The 22,477-nt window shown below is 41.6% G+C and overlaps 2 protein-coding genes across 5 annotated transcripts in view; both read right to left on the minus strand.

The window, feature by feature from the left end:
• The window catches only part of BRIP1 (BRCA1 interacting helicase 1), a 114,766-nt gene extending 111,282 nt beyond the window's left edge, over nt 1-3,484 (minus strand). For 2 of the 4 annotated variants that reach the window (XM_061470550.1, XM_061470548.1), the window contains exons 1-4: nt 3,275-3,484; nt 1,668-1,796; nt 687-798; nt 24-215 (exon numbers count right to left, since the gene is read on the minus strand). In XM_061470550.1, the coding sequence (XP_061326534.1) occupies nt 24-215; nt 687-798; nt 1,668-1,760 (397 nt within the window). In that variant the 5' untranslated portion in view covers nt 1,761-1,796; nt 3,275-3,484. Of the gene's footprint in view, nt 1-23; nt 216-686; nt 799-1,667; nt 1,797-2,613; nt 2,713-3,274 lie in introns of those variants that run through there. The other 2 variants (XM_061470549.1, XM_061470551.1) reach the window with 2 other exon arrangements.
• A 176-nt stretch (nt 3,485-3,660) lies between these two features.
• On the minus strand, nt 3,661-22,269 carry INTS2 (integrator complex subunit 2). Its single transcript, XM_061470552.1, has 24 exons — nt 21,926-22,269; nt 21,233-21,371; nt 20,502-20,604; nt 20,150-20,263; nt 19,373-19,503; nt 19,111-19,284; nt 18,351-18,577; nt 17,433-17,558; nt 17,000-17,071; nt 16,793-16,907; nt 16,050-16,118; nt 15,466-15,600; nt 14,812-14,988; nt 14,001-14,109; nt 12,972-13,076; nt 12,334-12,498; nt 11,944-12,145; nt 11,287-11,412; nt 9,542-9,731; nt 8,381-8,623; nt 7,240-7,347; nt 6,041-6,146; nt 5,740-5,916; nt 3,661-5,309 (listed from the first exon to the last, which is right to left on the minus strand). The coding sequence occupies exons 1-24, from the start codon at nt 22,216-22,218 to the stop codon at nt 5,140-5,142; spliced, it is 3,576 nt and encodes a 1,191-aa protein (XP_061326536.1). The 5' UTR covers nt 22,219-22,269; the 3' UTR covers nt 3,661-5,139.
• Nucleotides 22,270-22,477: the final 208 nt, after the last annotated feature.

Here is a 22,477-nt window from a genome sequence, read left to right on the forward strand (position 1 = left end):
TAGCAGCCTGGGTATGAAGTTACCTGTGTTTGTTAGAGGGCTTCCAGGTTTTACAGAACTTCCCGTTTCACAATTAGCAATAGAAGAAGCACCATGATTCACACTCGTTGCCACCTCATTGCTCTTACAGTGGGAGTGACACGTGCAGCGACACAGCAGTGAGGTCTCTGGCTTTCTGTCTTCCTTTTCACATGACGATGTAAGCAGTGGTTTCTCTAAAGAACACAGTCATTTGTCTTCCATTGAACACTATTCAAGACTATACATGAGAAAAAGACTTTCAAAACAGTCAAGATGACAGCTTTTCTTTAGGTACCAGTTTTAAACTTTGTGTCTACAAAGTCTGAACAAGCATTCATAACCCTTCGACAAACTGCAGTGCAAAGAACTGTAACAACTTGCAAAAATGAAAAACACCCCTCTCTTACAATTCAGTCTGCATAACTACAATACATAATTATATTCTTTCAAAGTTCCGACAGCCATATAATTCCCTTATGATACCATACTGAAATGCATACTGGCCATTTCCGGTTTATGTTGCCAATAAGGCAATATATATATATAATGGTGGACAAAGACCTGCTTAGATTCCTGAAAACCAGTAATGTTTAAAGGCTGAAAACCAACAAAACTATTATCTTTTGGCAATAAAAATTGGGCAAAGGGATACCAAGATAACTTACCATACTGAGACTGCTGCCATGATAATGCAGAACAAAGTAATGCCAAGCTTTTCCCACTTCCTGTAGGGCTCTCCAACAAACAGTGTTGCCTGTTATTTAAACCCTTAATAATCTTTAAGAAGAGTAACAAGAACAAAACCAGAATTAATAGAAAACCAAACAAAGCAGAGGTCTTTAGCCAAGCTAGAAATTACTTCTAAAAATAGATCAGGACACCTGCTGTCTTGTAAAAAAAACAAATAATAAATGAAAATCAGAAACACATCACCACCCCTCATCACCCTTAATAGTAACAACAGGTCAGGTAGCCTTAGATGTATTTCTCCCGAGAGGAACATGTTATGCTTGGGGGTTCACTTACAGAGGACACTGAAATACTTAGCTGTCAACGGGAATACCTAATGGGACTGGCTCCCTTCCTTTAGCCTTACAGAACCAGACCATTGAAAACATCTGTCAGGCAACCAAACCAATTGTCCCACAGGGAAAACCCAAACCAATTGTCCCACAGGGAAAACCCAAACCCATTGTCCCACACTTTAAAAATGGTTAAAACTATTTTAAAATATTTAAATGTAAGGTGTAATAATTCATTTTTTAAAAAATGGCAAAAAGCAAAATCTCAGTGAAATAATATGATCTCTTTAAGGGAGATGTTTTACTAAATCATTCGCTCCTTATATGGAAGGAATTTGCAAACTTATATAAAATACCTATTACAGTATATTTAATTAAACAGTCATATGTAACTCATAACTTCTTAGCACAAATATTCACAAATCCAAAAAGTATCCAATCCAAACTTCCCCTTGTCACGGGCCAGATACCATTGTACAGCACAAAGAACAGTAAATTACATTACAAATTCAATTCTCAAGATACTGGAGGCTCTGAATTTCATGTGTTTGTTTTCTAAATGCTGGTAGATATTGGAAAACATAAACTATTAGTTTAGCCAATGTTAATCTAACTTCTACTTACAGCATTCATCATAGCAAGTTGCGAAGGGTAAGCCTTGCAAGGGAACATGATCTTCACCCCCCCAATAGTATATTCTGACACATCAGAGGACATTGCCACTTTTTCATTCAGTTTATTTCAGGTTTATAACTGCAATAAAAAAAATAGTATTAACAAATCAACACTAACAACCAGGCAAAGCCTGAAACAACATATGGCACAAAAAAGAACCAACCAAACAAGCAGAAACTGCTAACCTGGTAAGGGGGCTGAGCAGTTCAGGATATTACCAGAACTAGCATACAAGGACTCATACTACACACTGTCAGTTCAGACGCACTCCTTGTTACGCACGAGAGCAACTTGCCACCATCCGATGAGTAACACCAGCAATTTAAATAAAAGCATGATCCACTGTGCACATCCTTTCAGATTCTCAGACTGTATACTGTTGGGATAAGAAGCCAAATCTTTGGGGGAAAAGTACCTTGAGATATTTAATAACTGAAAGTAGCTAACTTTTCAATTAAGCAGGTCTATTAGCTTGAACTCCAACATATTGCAACTACAAAGATACACCTGACAACAGTATCTTGAACTGTTCATTTTAGAGCACTGAGAAATTAAACCTGCACACTGGACTTCAAAAAATGACATGTTTAAAAACCAAGTGTTCTTCCACAGATAATACAACCATTATTCAGGGGAAAATGAGGTGTCATTGACTTTGCTATTCTCTGAGCACTATCCAGCATTTCTCTCTGGATAATAGAATAAAGCCAGTTTCCTTATTACCCCAAAACCTTGTAATTACTGAATTAAAAATACTGAAAAGGCACAGATGGCTTTAAAAAACGAATACTTTTTTAAAATAACACAGATTTTTTTCTTACAGGTTTTCAGCATCTACAACATAAAAGACAGATTTTAAAATGGCAGATTCCCTGCGATAAATTTTCTCACTAACCGGTGTCCTCATCTCACTTCTAATGAGTAAACACATGCAGCAAATACCAGTGTACGGCATGAGTCAGCTTCATCATCTCAACAGGCAAAAGAAATCCTCTCAGCAAAAAGAGGCTGCTAACACGAGTTCATACCCTACCCTTCCTTCCAAAAAATGTAACTGCACCCAGCAAAAGGCTTTCCCCCCCCCCGTCACACAGGGGGAGGGTGAGGAGGGGTGTACGCTTGAAGGAGCACTACTTCGAATTGAGCTTTGCCCGAGAAAAAAGCAAGCCCCCGTCGGGGCGGTGAGAACGCTTCAACACCGAAGCGGGCAGGAAGCGGCGGCGGTCCGAGACCCCAGGAACGCGGAGGGACCTTCTGTCCCCGGCCTGCGCCTTTGGGTGCACCGGACTCACCCCCCCCCTCAGGGGAACCCCGCCACCGCCTTGACCCTACTCTAGATCCAGCTCTGGGGAGGATTTTTCTGCCTCTCTGCGGCTGAGGGGAGGGAGCGCTGAGGAGCTGCTGTCATCCTCTGGTGCGTGCGGCGCCCCAGCCTACACAGAAGCACCTGAGCGGGTCCTTCATCTTGTTTAAGAGGTAAAGGCCCCCAGAGAGCCGGTTCCCCCCCGTCCCACGGGAGCCCGGCCTCCTCAGAGCCGCTCCGCACGGCCGCTCACCTCAGGCGACAGCGACCCCGACCCCTTCCCCGTCCGTCCTTCCCGCCTCCACCCCGGCGCCAATCAGCTGACAGGAAAGAGCCCTGCGCCGCCAATCAGCAAATCGCAGACTGAGCCGCTCCCGCCTTCCGCCTGTGCGCTGTGAGAACCAATCACGGAAGTCCTTATTGGCTTCGGGTTGTAGTCGTTGCTGGGCAACCACGCTTTCACCGGGGGGAGCTGTATCGCGACACAGCCCTTCGTTATCACAAAGCATCGCTTTGTAACGTCAGCGGGCTTTCAACATCGCCCCCCGCACGGACACCCGCGGGGGAACGGCCTCTGCCGGCCCCGGGGTCAGGGCACCCCATACAGGTAAGTCCCTTGGGAATTAAGCCGTAAGCCAGTTTGTTTTGTTTTTTTTTTTATTTAAATACCACTACAGTATATAAAAGTCACGCTTAAGAGAAAGAAAACAAACCCCCAAACCATACATTTAGGTTATTTACATACTTTACAGCAAGATGACAAGGATATCCTTGGTAGCCAGATGGTGCTAGCGGGTGGTTACATCCTGGAATGCAGCCCCAATCTGGTGTGAGCCTTCCTAAGTCACCATCCAACATGGGCCGAAGACAAGCTCTGAAAGGCTCTGTCAAGGCCACACTGAAGAATCAGGCAATTATTTCTGGAATATAAACTGGTTTAAACTGAAAACAGTATTTCCCATATTTAAGGACCCTGGCTGCTGTCACTTAATATAAGTGCTGGAATGACAAGTTTAGCAATTCAAGTGTGTCAAAGTACTGCGTTCTGGCACAACAGCCAAACCTGCATTTCCTTTCTCTGGCACAAAAACACATGCTGTGTCACACATCATCAGGAAACTCCCAACTACAGCACCACACACCTCAGTCTGCAATGCACAAAACCCATCTGTCGAGGCCAAATCCTGCAGCTTTTGTAGATGTGAAAGGACAACCAACTTCATACATGAAGCACAAAGGATTCAGCTGCATGTCAGCATTTCAGTATGGCTAAAACCTGTCATTCCCCTCATCACAGGGAAATGCAGCTTCTGTCACAGTCACCCTCAACACCAATATCCTTTTTAAATCTTATCCTGATGACAACTTAAAAATACCTGGGCACTTACTTCTTAAGTCTTTCTCATCCCTTTTAAACTAAGTGATGTTAAAAAATACTGAACAATCTGAACTGCATGAAAAATACCCATTCTCCAGAAATCACATTCAGACAGCTTATTTTGTACTCCTTTCTTTAAAAAAACTTTTAGACCAGTTTCACACTTTTAATGCAGTCTGATCTTCAACTGAAGTTCCTGATCTCATGAACTGAAACTTTGACCAATGGTTTGAAAGACAACAAAAAGTGAAAGCATTTTCTTAGTACTCAATGTGATGGTACAAGGTAGTTACACCACTTTTTCAAGTCTTCCTTGGAGTATTCCATCTTGCTCTGCAAGGCTCTGGAACAGTATCTGATTTAACATAAGCCAAGTGCTTCCATCTCAAATTTTTCTTACCCATCATTTTGCTGTTTGCTCAACAAATACAGTATTCGCTTTTAAGAGTCTTGTAAAACCCTTCTGGGTGTTGCTGTTCCGCTTCAGAAACCAAGCAAGCCTGAAAAACATGCTCAGTTTCACTGGAAACTATTTACTGACCCCATCAGCCTCAAAAGTTTTCACCAGAAACAACATAATCCTCTTCAAAGAATTTTCTTTTCAGCCATAACTGAATTGAATGAATGAAAAACGTGGACTTCTTGAGCTCCAGTTCCTCAATCTACTTCCACATCTTTCTCCAAATTTAGGCACCATAAGCCATGGGATTAGCTACAGAACAGTTTGACTTGAGTTCTTCCTAAACTCCACTTACGCTCATGTTAATTATTTCAATGATAGTATTTTCAACACACTGGCATAACCGAACATCAGGGTCCATGCTTGCAACGTCCCCTGAACAGCTTTTGTTAGATGAATCTTTACAAAGTCCTGACACTTCATTTGGTTTCTCTTTCAGTTGCTGAAGACCTAGAAAATTAAGCAGAAACAGCAAAGTACATACAAATAAATAAGTAAATCAAAAATTAAAACTGTTCCATTATACCCATAACACAGGTATGCTATGAAATTTAGCTATTGCTAGGTCATGGACCAGGCAGAACTCAACAAATTATTTCAACAGACACTACAATATTCCTTTTTTTTTTTATACATCTTGAAATGATACAAGCAGGGAAATAAACCAGAAGAAAAGCAGTACAAAGTTCAATAAATGGGGTATTTCCACCCTTTAGCCTCTAAACTCTGCCCTCCAACCCATTAAATCCGCCTATCCTTACTCTTCCTATATTTACAAGACACCAGCAGTAAATTTCATACTACATTCCAACTGCACTCAAACTTTTTTTTCTCCCAGAGACTATGGCAATACTTTTGAACTACAAGGTATTTTACTTACGTGTAATAATTGGGTCTACATCTCTTGTCTGTGTAGCAACATCAGAGGCACAAACTTGCCCTATTTGTATCAGCAGAGACATAATATCCTCATATAAAGGAGGAAAGGCTTGACAGAATGACACCAAACAAGGCAGGGTTGGCATAAAGAAAGCGTAGCGCTTCGACTGGGTTAAAACTGCCAAGGAAAAGAAAATGGTTAAGTACAAAGGAATCATTATAAAAATCCAGTCAAGGAATGTTGTTACTTTTACAATCGTAATTAACACAACAGTGTCTTTGTTAGTTGCCAGAGTGCTTACCTGTGAGTAGGGTTCCCATCACATTGATAGCTAAACGAGCCACGCTGAGAGATTTAGGTAGTGCGTACTGGATACACAAAAATGAAAGTAACTGGATGGCAAATATCTGTTAAGCAGGTGGAAGGCAAAAGAGAAATAAGCAATAATGTTACAGATTGCTTTGTACCTTCTATCCGAAGCTCTACATGTAACTTACTAAATACTCTCTATTTTACCAATGGGGAAGTTAAAGACAGAGCATCCTTAATAATAGGTATTGTGAATTTCTTCTGCTGACATGAGGACACCCCCCCACCTCACATTTAACATTAATCGAAAGTACCAGCACTAGTGGTTCAGAATCTCCCCTAAAGACACAATTTGTCCTGACATTAAAGATGAGCAACAAAGCAACACACAATTTACAATATAACCTTTTAGAGAGTAATAACAAATTATTATTTGATGCTGCTCATCATGAGAAGACCTAAAAAAAAAAAAAATGGGTGAAACACTTCAAAATCAAACTCCTGACTCCTCCCCCTTTGCTGAGCTTGTAGCAAGAAGAAATCACTACTCTTCAGATTCGAAAACATCGCTTTGAGGAAGCCACACATCTCATTCTAGTAGGCTTTGTTTTTTGCAGTTAGACCAGGGAAAGAACTGGTAAGACAACTGGCAAAGGAGAAATTTATTTAGAAAATTCTGCCTTACAGTCTTGTCCCAGGCTTGCTTCAAGAAGCAGTAGCAATATTCCCTGGAAAAAGACTTGATCTTATGGCTGCTTCATTGCTCTACAGAGTATCATTGCAAAAAAAGAGTTTTAGAATTCCAATCATCATGCAAGTTCCTGTAGCTACAAATATCAGACAAAATTTAATAGGAAAATTTTTTGCCAACTGATTTATACTCAATATAAAGAATGAAAGTCACTATTGAATAGAGCTTTCATTCATGTGCTTGAAGGCAATATTGAAATTCATGTTTCCTAAGCAAGTGCATAGAGAAATGTTAGAGGAGTTGTCACAATCTCTGATTTGAAGGGGATTTAAAGAGCAGGCCTTTAATTTAAGGTAAAAGCACTACAGACATTAGCTTAATATCACAGGCAAGTTAGGACAGGACTTTTTTTAATGATCCTTTAATTTACTGCCCTTAACCAATACTTCATCAGGTTTAACTGCTCATGGTGATTCTCAAGCTACATGACTGTCCAGTACCTGTTTTTCAAGTTCAGGCTGAGCAATGAGCTCTGGTATGAAATCCAGACAGATGTGCATCGATGGAATACCTGCCACTGTCAGTGCCAGAAGTTCACATGGATAACCCTGCGTGATTAAGGAAACAGATGTGTCAGCGGGGTTTAAAAACTCTGCTTCAATTAGAATTTAAAATTTTATCTGTGTTAATGCTTTTTTCAACACTAATATACTTGTAAATCTCTTTTGTTCAGAATTACAAGCAATAGGCCAGTATCTCAGGGCACCAAGAGGCAGGCTGGGTGAGAAACGCAGAGTCTGAATCAGTTCTTTATCCTCAATATTCAATGTATTACTTGCCTAGAAACTGTCCCCTACTCCTACAGCTAAACCAGACTGCAGTGACCCTCTCCTGTGTCTTTCCCCCATGCCCCAAACTTCACCATAGGCCCCAGTTTGCTTATTTCATGACCTGACCATTATGAATGTTTTAGCACTTAATCAGTTCCAGGTCGAGGCAAATTAACTCCTTTTAAAGAGGAGTTAATGTGTTAAATTTGTTGCCATTTGGCAAGGAGCAATTAAACACACATCAAAACCACATTCATCTTTTAAAAATAGCTAGCCTTTCCCCACTTCTTTTTCTGAAGGCCTACAGCTGCTTGGCCAGGGGCAGCCTTTTTCCATCCACTCTGAGATGAACTGTGCCCTAACAAAAAGGGCACATAAGATGGATAATGTTTACATTTGAAGCCAAATTACAGTTTTGAATAATGGGCATACTAAAGTAAAAACATACCCAGAAAAAATAACTAACCCACAAAAGATGTGGAGCCAGTAATCAGAAGATGATGAGGCCAGTTTTCCTTGGCCTAGAATGGACAAACTATCTTGGTACAAGAAAGGGCAGAGGCACAAACAAAGCTTGTGTTCAATGATGAGGAACAGGCATAGCTTAGGTGCTCCCTTCTCAGCCACAACACCAAGTCCAAGCACTGAAATATGGAGGAAATGTAGGTACTACAAATTTGACAGGATGGGAAGCAGTAAAGTGCACTGGTTTAATTTTTGAGGAACAGCATTCAACATCCTTTGACACCTTCATTCATCTGTTTCTTAACCAGAGGAAACATGAAAACCACTAAAATAGCGCAAAGCTGACCTGGAAATGAACTAGTTTAACTATGTTGGGATCAGCTATATACATCTGGTGCAGCAGACAGCAGATCAGACACTGGACCTCTCGAAGATTACACAGCAGGCTGTCTTCTTCTTCTGGTTCAGGACTCTTAGGGCCTGTGGTACCATGAACACTCTTCAGCAAACTGTGGGTGTTACTGCTCTGGGATTTCTCTTCTTCTGTAGGTAGGCAGATCTCTAGAAGAATCTGCACAGCAGCACTGTCCTGTGAAGAAAATAAGCAACATAACATGCATAAACAAAACCCAATGAAATCAAAGAAATCGAATGCAAACTAATGACTATTTAAGAAACAGAAGACTGTCAGGTGGCTAAAACTTATACCTATGGATATTCTTTTACATAGAATAAAACCAAGTCAGTTCAAGAGTCACAAATCCTACAGAACATTAAAAAAATCCAAACGCTTTTTCTGAATCAAGACTCAAAAGCAAATAAGCTTCACTCCAACAGATAATAACAGATCAAAAGAGTAAGTTCAATGGAATCTTGTACTGTTTCAAAATAAGTATCCAATGGTCCCTTAAAGCATCCAGATCACACAAAATAAGGACATGGCCATGTAATTCACAGTATTCAGGGGAGACTACACTACTCATTTAAATAAGGAACTTCCTAGTAAGTCAAAAGATCATCTTCTAACAGGGACTATATATGTGACATTCTTCCAGACAGAGGTAAGAAGAGACTGTCTGTGCAACAGGATTACTCAGGAATTTCCATACGGTCAACCTAAGTTAACCATTGTTCAGCCTCACTGGCTGCTTTTCTCAGATAACATAGTTCAAATGGTCATGCACAGATCTGTCACATTTATTCACGTTTTACTGCTCCAAATATAAGTACAGAACAAACCTCTGTACACAAGCAACAAGACAAAAGGGCTGTTTTAACTGTTCTAACAGAACACAACAGTATTTAACCAACACAATGCTTCAGACTAGGAAAGAGAAGACCTACAATATTTAACAATCTGAACACAGAGGCAGTTTTCTTTTTCACAGCAACAGATGTCAGTAAAAAAAGAAGTAAAAAGGTCTCCTTTTTTAATTTCCTGTTTCTGTCTTTCTGTTTTATCATTGCCTTCCCTCACATCCTTTAATATCCATTTCCTTCCCCTTACCTGAGCAGCAAGCAATGCATTTTTTAATTCTTCCCTTGTAACTTCTGGGGCCTCTGGACCCATTGCATTGTTTTGGGATGGCCTAATGTCCTGCTCTGCTGTTTCTTTTAGATGAGAATTGAGGTAAGCTTTTGAAGCAAGAAGATATCCATTCAACATGTGTAAAGTTATATCCATCAGAGGAGGGCTCCTGATACAGGAACACATGATAAAATAAAGGCATTTCAGTAGGCAAAACAGTAAGACAGTAATAATATAAACAGATTAAAAACACTTCTGAAAGGCTCATTTGGTTGTAGTCTGGTTCATAATAAAGCTGTTTTCCCTAGCAAAATACTAAAGGTCACTATCCCTTACGCTGGCCTGCTATTCAGTCCTACTTCTCTCATGTGCAGACACGTATGTGCACACTACAAAACCAAGCAACTGCTGAAGAGACTAATTTCTGACAAACAAAGGAAACCCAAAAAGGGTCAGATGCACGTGAAGTAAGGAAAAATAATTATCTGAATGACAGAGAAAAGTAATGCAGGCAAGCTCTGAACTGCTTCACAATACCATGACGATAGCTTTCAAGTCACACTGCATTATATATCTCCCTAACAGTTTTAGAAGCGTAGGATTTTTCATTTGCATCCAGGGATGAAGGAACATACATTTAAATATTTCACCTATGGGCTGAGGATTAAAGATGTCATCAACAGAAACCTGAGTCTAGCAGAGTTGTAACAACTCAAAAGAAAACTGGATTTATGGCTCCATTGCTAAAGGGCAATGGGGGACAGATGCATACAAACAAGAACATGAAGAACAAATCAAGCTGACTATTAGGCATTTATTATGAACAAAATGGTAACAAAAAGGGGAAAAATAAACCACAACTGACAGAAAACATAAAAAAGAATATACAAGGAGTAAAGCCAGGGGCTGAAGTATATACAATTGTTAACAATATTGTTTCAGAATAACAGATGCAATCTACTTCATTACTGTGAAAAGCAAAGTTATAATTTACAAATTCTGACTTACTGTTTGCATTATTTCATATTCTCCTTAAAAGCTGGTCCATTGCTACCAATTATGATAATTTTCACTACTTCAATTCTCAGCTTATTCTTCTGCATCAGAGCCATAAAGCAGCATTACGCATCCTCCTCTGTCACCACTGACATCTAGAGGAACTAATTTCTAGGTACTACTGAAAGACTTTCTTCAGAAATTAAGCAAATCTACCTTTGTCATATCCATCAAGCATCCACTGGCAGAAACTGTTACCCAAAAAGGTGGAATACCTACAGGCCCATGAAGGATGACAAAAGACAGTGTGAAGTGAAAGGATGCTACAGCTACAACCTCAGCAGCCACCACCACCATGTGGCAGCAGCCATTTTAAGTGTGCTGCAATGTCTATTTAGAACAAATTCACACACACAAATCTAAAATGGATGACCTATGTACAAATCCCAAAGTTTCCAAAACAGAACTGGGTGCAAGGTTGTCCAACCAGACATGCAGCTGGGGAGTGTGACCTGCTGAAACAGCACACCCAGCTCACTCAGTCCTCACATCAACAAGCTTATCAGAAAAAAGACGGAACTTAGAAGCTCAGATGATTAGTCTGAAACTGTGTTTTGTGGTACTGAAAGCTTTTAGAAGTGTCTTATAGAAAACTTCTATGTTTAGCTGCACAATGTTTCAGTGTAAGTAGCACAGAACATAAAAAGCTCAAGGAGGGAAGTGCTTACCTATGAACTCTTTGATCACACCTCAGTACAATCAAGGGATCAATCATCAGATCATTCTGAGTGTATTTCTGCTGTCGGACTATTTTTACTGAAGGCTGCAGAGCATTAACAGTCATCACCCACAACCTAAAATGAGATGATGATTTTTAATAGATAATCCACATGAGAAAAGGGATCACGTAAGTATCTGGACACTCATTTGCTGTATTTTTCTAGGCCTGTTAAGAGGCAGAAACCCCACACTTCACCTGCAGCCCTTGAATTTAGCCAAGACATAGTTAACTTACGTTCACTGCAATTGCAGTAACCAAACTGTTTTCCCTCCAATAGATCACTCGCTTCCTCAGAAAAGGCATGTTCCTACCAGAGTGAGTTCATGTTTCATCAGTAATTCACCATCAACAACGTACACTATAAAGCCATACTCCTATATTTTAAGCAAACTGGTGGCTTCCTTTCCCGTGAGAACAAGAACCACCTTCCTTATAAATGCAGAGGTGAAAAATTTCAAGGAGCAAAAAGGAATTCAAAGCCAACACAGCCTATTCAGTCACAACCTCCAGTTTCCCAGACAAAGGCACTGTGTCATGGTTTCTGAAACAGAAAGTGCCATTCCACCTAACTGCACCACCACACTAACCAGTATTTCGAGCCTACCTTCTCGGCATCACAGTGTTAAGAACCATCCAAAGTTTATTGACAGTCTGAAGAATCCCCCGAGGGACTCCAGCATTCAGCAAGCGATTCATATTTGATGTCAACACTTCTGCATACGGAATCAATTCAGCAGCTGAGAGAAGTGTTAAATGTTCCAGGATCTGCATCAGCTGGGTATGATTTCCAGGCAGCATGGAAAATGCTGTGAAATGAAGACAATGGGATCTTGGTAAAAGTGGACTTCTGACATTTTTTCTGACTTGGCAGCAGCACACTTTCAGTACGCAGATGCAGTGTGATCGAATGAATGCAATGGCTACACGCTTCCAAATCAACTATATTCCAACCCATTTAAAAAGAACACTGCTCACTTCAGATGAAGTAGTTTACCTTCCTGGAGCTGTTTGGGAGAGTGATTCTTTGCAATGTTTGTAAGAAGCATCCTCCTCAGTAAGGCATCAGTGCCCGTGATCTGCTCCTCACAGATCCAGTCGTCCACAATGCAGAGGTGTGGATAGTTAGTTGCAAGAAGGCGTAACAGCGCAGAATGCAAGCCTTTAGGGGTATTAAGAGAGTACACACCTTAGATTTGAGCAGCTACATCTTTCACCCCAACATATTTGTGCCCATCATTTCAACAACAGACCTTAACCGAATCACTGCCAAGAAGTTCAAAGTGCTTGTGTGTTTATAGCCTGATATTCTAACTGCAACAGAAAGGAAAAGTTACCTTTTGGGAAGATGGGAGGACCCTACAGGAACTCTTCAACTCAGTCTGGAACACTTTCTAGGATTCTCAGGGAATTCCTACTCTAAAACCTACCCCAGATCGGCAAGGCCTACTCTAAAAAGAACTGCCTTCCTCAACTATTACTCTTAAATCATATATGTAATCTCATAGCTACTACTGACAGACTTTAAAAGAAAGAGAAAGGAAGGCACACTATGGAACAGACAACGGCTGCTGGGCTGGAAGCATGCTTAGCCTTCCTTCTTCACACACATTACACTTTCACACACAGATATACCTCCCAGTTCCTGCTGCAATCCTTGTGCTTGCCGGATGAGGTATTTGATTGGAATCTGATCCATTAAGGCTGAAGAGTAAGACTTGGGTTTTCTCTGCATGGCAGCTGTAAGGGAAAAGGACAAGAAACCACATGTAACAGTTAAAGTAGGGAAAAAATTATTTCCCCAATCGAATCAATAAAGAAAACGTAAAGCACTTGTTTCTATATTATCAGGGTAAAACAGAGACAATCCCAAATAACACATCTCATTCCTGTGAAGGTATTACGTTAGGCTATTCAGGAAACCATTTCTGTGAAGATTTCCATTTACAGATTTCCTGGCATCTAGATTTGTTTGCAGGGTCTCCATACTATCTTTGACCAAGTCCAGCTCATTTTGAGATCATAGCTCAAATGTGCGCTTTCTTTATTCAAGGGTTTTACAAATGGTTATCGGTTGGCACCTGGAATTCAAACTGTTGGCACACAAAACACCCTGTAGTGAGCTGAAAGTTAGAAATGCAGGAAGAACCATCATTTATTTTATAGTACTTTGCCCTTTCTCAAACAGCACTGATGAATGCTGCAAGTTTGGCACCCTAAAGAGGGCAGGTAAAAACACCCACCCGACATAAACACTATGTTTTCAATGAAATTACACTCCATTAATAAACTACACCTCATTCTTTAAGGACTGATTTAAAGAGATCATTCAGCATTGTCAACTATAAAATCCCAACCCAAAGAAATATATGTGCAAGTTTGATGACACATGAATAGACAACAATCTGAAGGAATTAAGAAGTCTGGCAACTTTCTGGTTAGCTCAGACCCCTTTTAACCTGGGAAACAAATTACTCAGCTACAGAGTTTTAGCAGAAACTTTTCTCTCCCAAATTCGTACAGCAATGCTGTATTTATTACAAGAATCTAAGCTTTCTATGCTGTGTGAATCGACAGAAACATGAATTCTAGTTATTGTAAGAATTCTTCTCTTTGCATATAAATTGCTGTTCATCTGTCTTCCATTGCTGCACTCATATGTACCTAGTATCTTTGTGCTTGCCAGAAGTGCTTCTTCATATGACAGGACATAGTAGAGGACAAGCAATTGCGTTGTGATGCTGTATCGCTGAGTAAGACGAGTATTTTCTCCCTGTACATAAAACCAAAAGAGAAAGGTCATACTGCATTCCTGATACTTGAGGACAAAAAGTGGCATTTCCTTGCAAACATGAGAAAGACCAGGCAGCAAGCCTTGTGTAAAAATACTGAACCATACAAGGTCCAGGATTAAAGTTGCAGGAAACTTTAATGAGTTTCAAAAAGAAACTGTATTTTTGACATCTTGGGATGCTAACAAGGAGTAATCCCAGGATTCTGATGCAAGTCAATGCTTGCCACTCATTCTACATTTGTCCAAGTGACCATTCTTATGCTTCTATCATGAAAATGCTTCTTTCAAAACTAGCTGCAGTGCTTTAGTTAAATAGCATCTTTATCTAACAAGATCAAATCCATACCAAAAACATACAAAAAATCCTACATAAACACCTCCACTTTTCAATCCATGAAGTGCTTTTCTTTGCGTTTTTAAGATTTGAGTTGGTGAGTTTGCAAGAAAATGGGCAAGACAGGGACAAATAGCAATCCTCCTAAAAATGTGAGTACCACTAACAAGGTTCACTTCAAAACACTTGACCACCCCTGTAGCAGGAGGCAGTTTACTATACAGGCATTAAAGACAAAAAAGTGAGGCAACTTGCTAAATCAGCATCACGCATATATAAAAAACACTGCACATATATATAAAACACTTCAGATCAAAGTACATGACAGAAGCAAACAAACCATTTACCCCAGTCAGTCCTTGAAAAACATTCAGTATCTCCTGCTCTGTGACAGGCTGATTCGTGGCCTCTGGGTTGGATTTAGATGCAGGAGTAAGAATAGAGTTAATGTAGACATCAATGAGAGGAAGCAACTGAGGATGGAGTGGAGTGGTGGTTTCACAGAGCTGCCGATAGATCCAGTCCTAAGAAAAACATGCCATTATCTGTTCAGTTTCAAAGCTGAGAGCAATTTGGTTTAGCTGCAAACACACCCCTTTTAACTAGTCACAAAAAATGTAACTGAATGAGGCTTGGATTCTGGAAAGCATAACATCAGTTCTGAGTTGGGGCTGGTCATAAACTGTATCCTGTGCATCATGGACCCGGCCCTGCACAGACCCACCAATAAAACTTGTCCTGGCTGGAAAAACTGTGATTTTGTTAAGCGCAGACAGGGGGAGACAGATAAACCTCTTATCATTTTTAATTTCACTAAATTGTGGCCTCTAGATTACAGAGCTAAAACTGGGTACCCTAACTTAATATGCAGCCCCTTCTTCAGTTACATGGCAATAGGCTATAAGAGTCATCAAGAACTCTGTTCCTAAAATTCAACCCAAAAGACCCCCCCCCGCAAAACCTAGTCAATATTATGAGCAGAAATAAAACGAAGGTCATACCTTAATGGATACTTTGTGCTTGGTGAATGATCGGCTTTTTAACAGCTGGTAAATGCAGTGAATAGGTAAAAACCCAGTAATGTTGGCACTGAGATTGCCTGTAACAGGCACGCGAACTGCGTGGGCTGTAACAACCTAAGGAAAGTTGCAATTAACACCAAAAAAAAAATACCACAACTGTTCAACTTCTCACAGTACATAAGCACAAGGTGACAAACACACACAGCTACAGTCTTTCTGGCATTTACTTAGTTTTGGCTGTTTGGAAGCTGAAGAACATACAGCACGTGCAGAGCGGTAGCACATGTACAACACTTGTGAATGATCTCCTGCTACTGCAAAATGTAATGTCACAGTGACAAAAATGGTTCCTTTGCTTGGCTGCTATTTAAAAAAGCCAAGTGTTCAAAAAGCATACTCAGATCAGAGTAGAAGAAGAGCAAGCCAAGGCTCTTCAGTACCATCAGGGCTTGGATCCCTCTTGTAGGTCAAACTGATTACAGAGGAAAGAAAAAAGAGCAAAAGGATAAAAATAAGGGGGGAAGGGGGGGTGGGAAGGGGAAGAAGAACCAGGCTTAAAATACCTGTTCAGTGAAAATCTCTTGGGTGAAGATTGTCTTCATTCTGCTGAGTGAGCTGGGCTTAATAACAATCTGAAACGAAGAACAAAGTACTTGTCATTTCACGTTCTGGCTTTCTTGTACATGAGTACTGCATATGCCTTTTATAAAGCGCTAACTTTTCAACTTTCTAAACTTGTTTTCACTGGGATACCCAGAGAACATTCACATCTACACTTCACAGGTAAAACACAAACATTTCAAACGTCACAAGCTCATCACTCCCTATCTTCCTTACCCAAAACCCACCTACCTAACTTTCACATCTGATGAGACGCTGTTTCACCACAGTGATGTGAAGGCAAGTCTCCCTTGGTAATTTTCAGAAACTAATTATTACCCATCTCCATATTTCCCTAAACTATTTAGGATAAAATATTTACAGCTTAGTATGGAAATTACTTCAATTAGTCTTCTAAAATAACATCATTTCTTGCAAATAATGACCTCAACAGGTCAGCACTTTCAGAATGTACATATTATGTTTTATCATAATGTTGCTCTGTATGAAGAGGAATGCATAGTTTAATGTTTTTCTAGAGGAACTCATTTATTTAGGTACTTTTTTTTGCTTTACATTTGCTTTAAGTATAATAGCAAAACTAAAGTTCTTTACGTAAAAACTGAGGTAGATATAAGAGTATAAATACACAGGAAAAAGTTAAAGAACAGAGAAACATAGGTGCTAGAAACAGTTTAGGACTTGCCTTCATTCCCAAGGTGGAGCAGACCAAATCAATGATAGCACTGAGCTGGTTACTGTGAAAATACATGGCTACCAAGAGAAGCATCTCTCCAAAAGAAGCAGATACACCTGAAATGCTAATGATAACAAAGAGGAGTTGATTTCCAATAGGACATAAGTAAATGTGCCATTATTGGAATGATTAAAAACAAAAGCTGCCTGCTCCTACCTTTCGAAGTACGCTTCTTCCTTTATCATCCAACTGAGCCACATAACCATGAGCTGCTCTTGTTCTGGGGTGCTGCTCAAAGAAAATCCTTATAAGATCCTTTTCCCAGGAAACACCGCTAGTTTTGCTAACAATCACTAGAAAAGCCAGTACTGGAGGAATCTTAAGCCAGGAGACATTCTGACACCTTCATTTTGGCCTCACTGGTATTTAGCAAAACCCACTCCAAACGAAGCTAATGCCAATGCTCCCCTCTCATAAGTTTTGCTATAAACAAAAGGTAGACCATAGTCTGAGCCAAATCCCTTCAATCAGCATACAGAGGTTTGTATAAAGAATTAGGAGAGAAAAACTGCAGCTCTGGGGAGGTCACTGCCCTAACAGTGCTAAAGCATTAACATCTTTACTAAGCTCCTCCTCTATTGAGAAGTACCTGACAAGAGTGGAGAAGGCCAGAAGCATACAAAAGGAAAGAGATACAAAGCGAACACCAGCTGGAGTTGCGGGAGGCCGGCTGGTCATTAGCTGCAGTAGCTGCTCAGCTTCTTCATCAGTTGGTCTGAATAGGACAGAGGAAGAACAAAAGCCACGCTGCTAATTTAAAAGTGAGGAGATTTCCCATCTCATCACATTTTCTCTGTTATTTAATCTGTTTATCAAGTTGCTATCAATAAATATCAAGATTAGCTTGTAATTCTCTTTAAAGACACAAAAATCTCTGTTAAGAGAGAACAAGGAGAAAACTTCACCAGGATATACTCTTGCCTATTAGCATTAAATACTTAAATTAGAACTAACAGTGTGTAAAGATGATACATTAGCACCCTCTAGAAAGTAAAAGCAAAGGAACAGAAATTCAGAATTCGTACACTGTTTGTTGCTAGGGCTTTTCACTACTTTCTCTTCTACACACTGCTCCAACCACTTGGGCTTAGACTTTGTTTAACGAGTCTGTAGAACTGATTTTGCAGCACTGAAGAGAGCACCACATTTACTAAATTATTTTAGATGAAAACAAACAAAAAGAAAATCAGTAAAGTTGATAAATGGATTTACCATCAGAATGAAAAAAACCCTTTCCTACTGAGAATAATACTGGAAAGTGAAAACCACCCCTCCCTCCATGAACCGTGGCATTACTTATTCTTACAAATATTTGCTCTTGCCAGCTCCAGCCCTCCACATGAGAAGGGCCTCCCCTAGTACCAAAACTGGCGAGTCCTGCCAAGACTGTTCCAAGGACACAATGGCAGTAAGAGACAGTTCATGTTAGAAGTGCACAAAGCTCTCAACCCCTGTTTAAATGGACAGACAGTGAATAAAGAACACAGAGCATTAGAATGTTCATTACTTCAGCCCAGCAATTCCCATCAAAGCGCAATAGAGACGTAACAATGCACTGGCTTTCACGACATGCTCTTCCTTCAGTCCTGAATACACAGACACATTTGGCTCCATATCAACATCTGCTTCTTCAACAATGTGTGTGCTGCGAACCGTGGGAAGGATTCCCATGAGCTCCAGGAGCAGCTGCCTCCTCATTTGCCAAAGCACAGAACTGATATTATCTCTTTTTCTCTGTGTAAGAGGTTAAAAGATGAGAGCAACAATGTAAAATTCATCCCATTGAACAATGTATTAAACAAAATCTTCCGTAATGATGAAGTCAAGAGAAAAAAACAGAGGGGGAGGGGGGGGAAGGGGATGAAGAGTTCTTTTTAGATAGAATTTTCAGTACCAGGGCAACAGCAACACACGACCATATTATAACAGCTTATTACACCAAAACACAATCTTTAACTAACTCCTTGACTAAGGAAGTCAAGGCACAACTTCCTATTGTGAACACTGAGGATGAATATATTCATCAGGTAAACATTAGAAGCTTACAATCCCCTGGTTTCCATGCCTGAAAATCTCTCAGAGGAACAACTGAAAGCTGTTACCTTCAGGGACACTATTTATAGACTCAATGGTCCCGGAAGAAGAGGTTGCCTTGTACAAGCAGCTCCAAGACAGGATTTATTTGCATTTGGACAAATAGGGGTGCCCACATCCAGGGAAGTTACCACAAGCGCTAAGAGCAGCAGAATATTCAAAGGTCTTCATACCTGTTGGCCATTTCGGATAAAAGTTCCAAACCAGGTTCGAACCTTTGCATTTGTTCCAAGTAGCAAACCACTCACAAAACACACCAGGTCACTCACTCCATCATCCGAAGATTCATTTTTGGTGTGATCCAAGGTCAAAGCCACACCAAGACCTGGTAGATGACACTCTTCCACCTAGATAAAATGCTCAGGTTCGATGATCTTTGTTGTTTTTAAAGCTCCAATAATGAGGATTCTCATGACAGACTAACGACAGACTTACAACCATGCCCCGGACCCTCAGAGCTTGGGAAGGGTTCATTTTACACAGGTGGCGGAGTGCTTCTGTCCGACGTCGGCCTCCAACACTTTCCTCATCCTGCCGTTCTCCATTCTTAATCAAACCTCTGCAGACTGAATATGCAACGGGAGGTGTAAGAAAATCCAGCCTTTCCAACAGAAAGCCACATGAACAAAGCCACACAAGCCACACCATTCTGTTCAGCTCACTATCATTTAGTAGTTGGGCCACACAAACTTTGTCTGGGCAAGAACACATGATCTACACTAAATAAGCAAAACAAGGAGATAGTCTTTGTCCTCAGAGAAATTACAGGGTCATTACAGATTTATGTGTCCTCTAGTTACTACTCATACTCTATCTGTACCTTGTGAATCTGGCAGCCCTGGAGACTGAAATCTTACTGTGAGATAAGGGATGCTAAACAGGCACCAGCAATACAAATTTCTCACTTCATAAGGGACAAGAACTACTGACAAGGCCAGATCAGGTTTGTAGTCCTGGTCATTCATCACTGAGTCAGCCTTTATGGTGACCTACACATGAATAGCTGCAACATCCACACAATGAGTCTACAAGAAAGGGGAAGCAACATGAGAATGGAAGCCCATCAGCATCTCTAGGTATAAATGTATTCAAATGTATTTTGCAAGCCTCTTCAGCTCAAACATGTATGAAACATGGGTTAGCCCAGAATTGGCTGTATTGCTAGAAACCATTTAGAAAAAGTTACCTGGACAAGAAGAAAGTGTAACTCACCCTCATTGAAGCTATCAGGAACGTTGGCCACCAGAAGGCAGAGGAACCAGGCTCCATTTTTAACGTGCAACAGAGCTTCAGCCACATCAACTATTGGCAACAGCGATGGCAGCTCTGGATGAAAACAGGGGTTTGAAAGTCAAGAGTGTTTCACTGTGAAACAAGTGAAATCTTGCATTTAATATGCAAAATAATACACTCAAGCCAATGAATGGAAAAAACAACCGATGATCTATTCCTCTCTTCAAGAGCTTGACAGCCTAGATTAACCTTAAATCAGTCACAGTGGCTCCAAGCGATTTTGTTGCGTTTGTAAGAGGTTAGAAAACACTACAAATTCAGAACACTTCACCTGCTTGCAAAATGCAGAGAACATCTGCTGCCTCTTCCAGGTAAACAGGGCTCTCAAAGAGCTCGGAGGACTTGAGGAAAAATTCACCATTGGATTCCGACACCTATAAGACATTATTCACCATCACCAAAGAGGTTTCATGAAGCGATCTGTCTATTCAGTCTTCTATGGCTTTAAACTCAGCAGACTGAATACATGAAACCTGCCAAAACGTACAGCTGTCAACACAGAGCAGGCGCGAAAAGCATTTAGAATGAGAAATATTTACACAAGGAAAATAAAGTGAAGTGCTGGACTGGGGGGGGGAAGGGGGAACCAGGAAGGAGAAGTTCAAGAAATAAGGTGTCTGATATCATACTGCAATAGGAATAAAGAACTGGATGGAGAAACGTCATAATTTTGTTTTCAAACATGATTTCTGCACTGATGCTTCACAAAATCATACTATATTTGAGTACAGCACATTACAAAGTCTTTATCAGACTAGCGAACATCACCCTCATTTGTTCCAAGGAAGAAAGACTTCCTATAGGAAGTGGAGGGATACTGAGGGCTTTATACCCAGGTCTCAGTTCAATCAGACTGAGACTTCAAGTTTTGTTGAAGCAGATGAGAACTGGAGTACCCACACACAGCAGCAGCAGCGCCAGAACCAGAGAGCACATCAACCCATCCAGAGTGCGTTTCCCTGCTGTTAAGACTTGTAAACGCCCAGAAATAGAGAAATTTACCTTATTCATAATTGCCAGTAATTCACTAAGTACAAGGCGAAGCCGACGAGGTGAATCGCTGTGCTCAAATTCCAGTGTCAGCCCATGCTGAAGCTGTGACACCAAGATGCTTTCTCCACTACCTCCTCCCAGCTTGTGCCTAACAGACAATTAAAACCAGCCATTAAACAGCAGCAGCTAAAGGAAGGTGCAATCCTGCAGGGATTTCTTCTATCTTGCCAATGCCCAGAAAAGGCTGCGTTAACTGCAGCACATCATGGAATGGAATTCCATAGCCAACAAGCTTCAAGCACCTCCACTCTGACCACAGTCGAGTGAGATCCATGGGCCCCCGATTCCTTTCTGTCCCCCCCTCCCCCCAGCCTGGGCACCTCCCCAAGCACTTCGAGAGGGAGAAAGATCCCCAGCGGAACCATTGGGGTTGGAAGGGAGCTCTGCAGATCACCCACTCCAATTCCCCTGCTAGGGCAGGGCCACCCAGAGCAGGAACGCGTCCAGGAATGTCTCCACAACGGCCCTGGGCAGCCCGTGACACCCAGCCCCCTGCTCCGTCCAAACCCGGGGTGCTCCCAGGAGGCTCCCGAGGGACACGGAGGGCCAGGTCATGCCGCGCTTCAACAGCAGCAACGAATAAAGCAGCCGGAGAAGCCACACGGCGGCTTTCGCCACAGACGCCGCCACGCTCTGCACTACCGGAGCTGCTGCTCTTTGCTGGCGTCCTGCTCCAGGGCGTGGAAGTCCACGGACAGCAATGCCACGATGGAGTTGACCGCCTCCACGCCCGACAGGAGCCGCAGGATGAGCTTCTTGTCCTGCGCCCAGCTCTGGCTCTGGTCGGCGGGGGCGCACAGGGCCATGCGCACCAGGCAGGGCAGCAGCAGCCGCAGCTCGGGGTCGCTCAGCGCGGCCAGGCGCACCACGTCCACCTTCTGCATCGCCTCGAAGGCGTAGGGGCTGACGAACTGCAGCCCGGAGCACTCCGCCATGGCGGGGCTCCCTTCCCCACCCCTCACGGCAGCCCGCGCCCCGCCGCCGCCGCCTCCACGACTTCCGGCGCACGCTGAGCGCGTCACTGCGGGCCGGGCGCAGGAAGTGAGGGCCGGTGGATGAGGGGGCGGCAGAGCGAAGGCTTCGGGAATGATTTATTCCGTTTGGATTTCTGTCAGAAGTATGAACTTCTCCGTCTCCTCTGGCGCGATTTGTGCAGCTCTGTGTTTGTTCCGTGACCGCTGCACTGGTAGTTGT

The sequence above is a fragment of the Pezoporus flaviventris genome, unplaced genomic scaffold (genome assembly GCF_033815535.1).
Source record: "Pezoporus flaviventris isolate CSIRO_AGI_PZ_B2104156 unplaced genomic scaffold, CSIRO_AGI_Pfla_v1 ptg000063l, whole genome shotgun sequence".
Taxonomy (NCBI): Eukaryota; Metazoa; Chordata; class Aves; order Psittaciformes; family Psittacidae; genus Pezoporus; species Pezoporus flaviventris.

Bases quoted from the DNA above. Each gene is read 5' to 3' on its own strand.
- INTS2 (XM_061470552.1), bottom strand. From the start codon at position 22,218: ATGGCGGAGTGCTCCGGGCTGCAGTTCGTCAGCCCCTACGCCTTCGAG. The intron at 19,285-19,372 runs GTAAGTCTGTCG...CATTTTATCTAG, and splicing joins TGAGGGTCCGGGGCATGGTT to GTGGAAGAGTGTCATCTACC. The intron at 17,559-18,350 runs GTAATGAACATT...TGTCCTATTCAG, and splicing joins ATGGGAATTGCTGGGCTGAA to ACCAACTGATGAAGAAGCTG.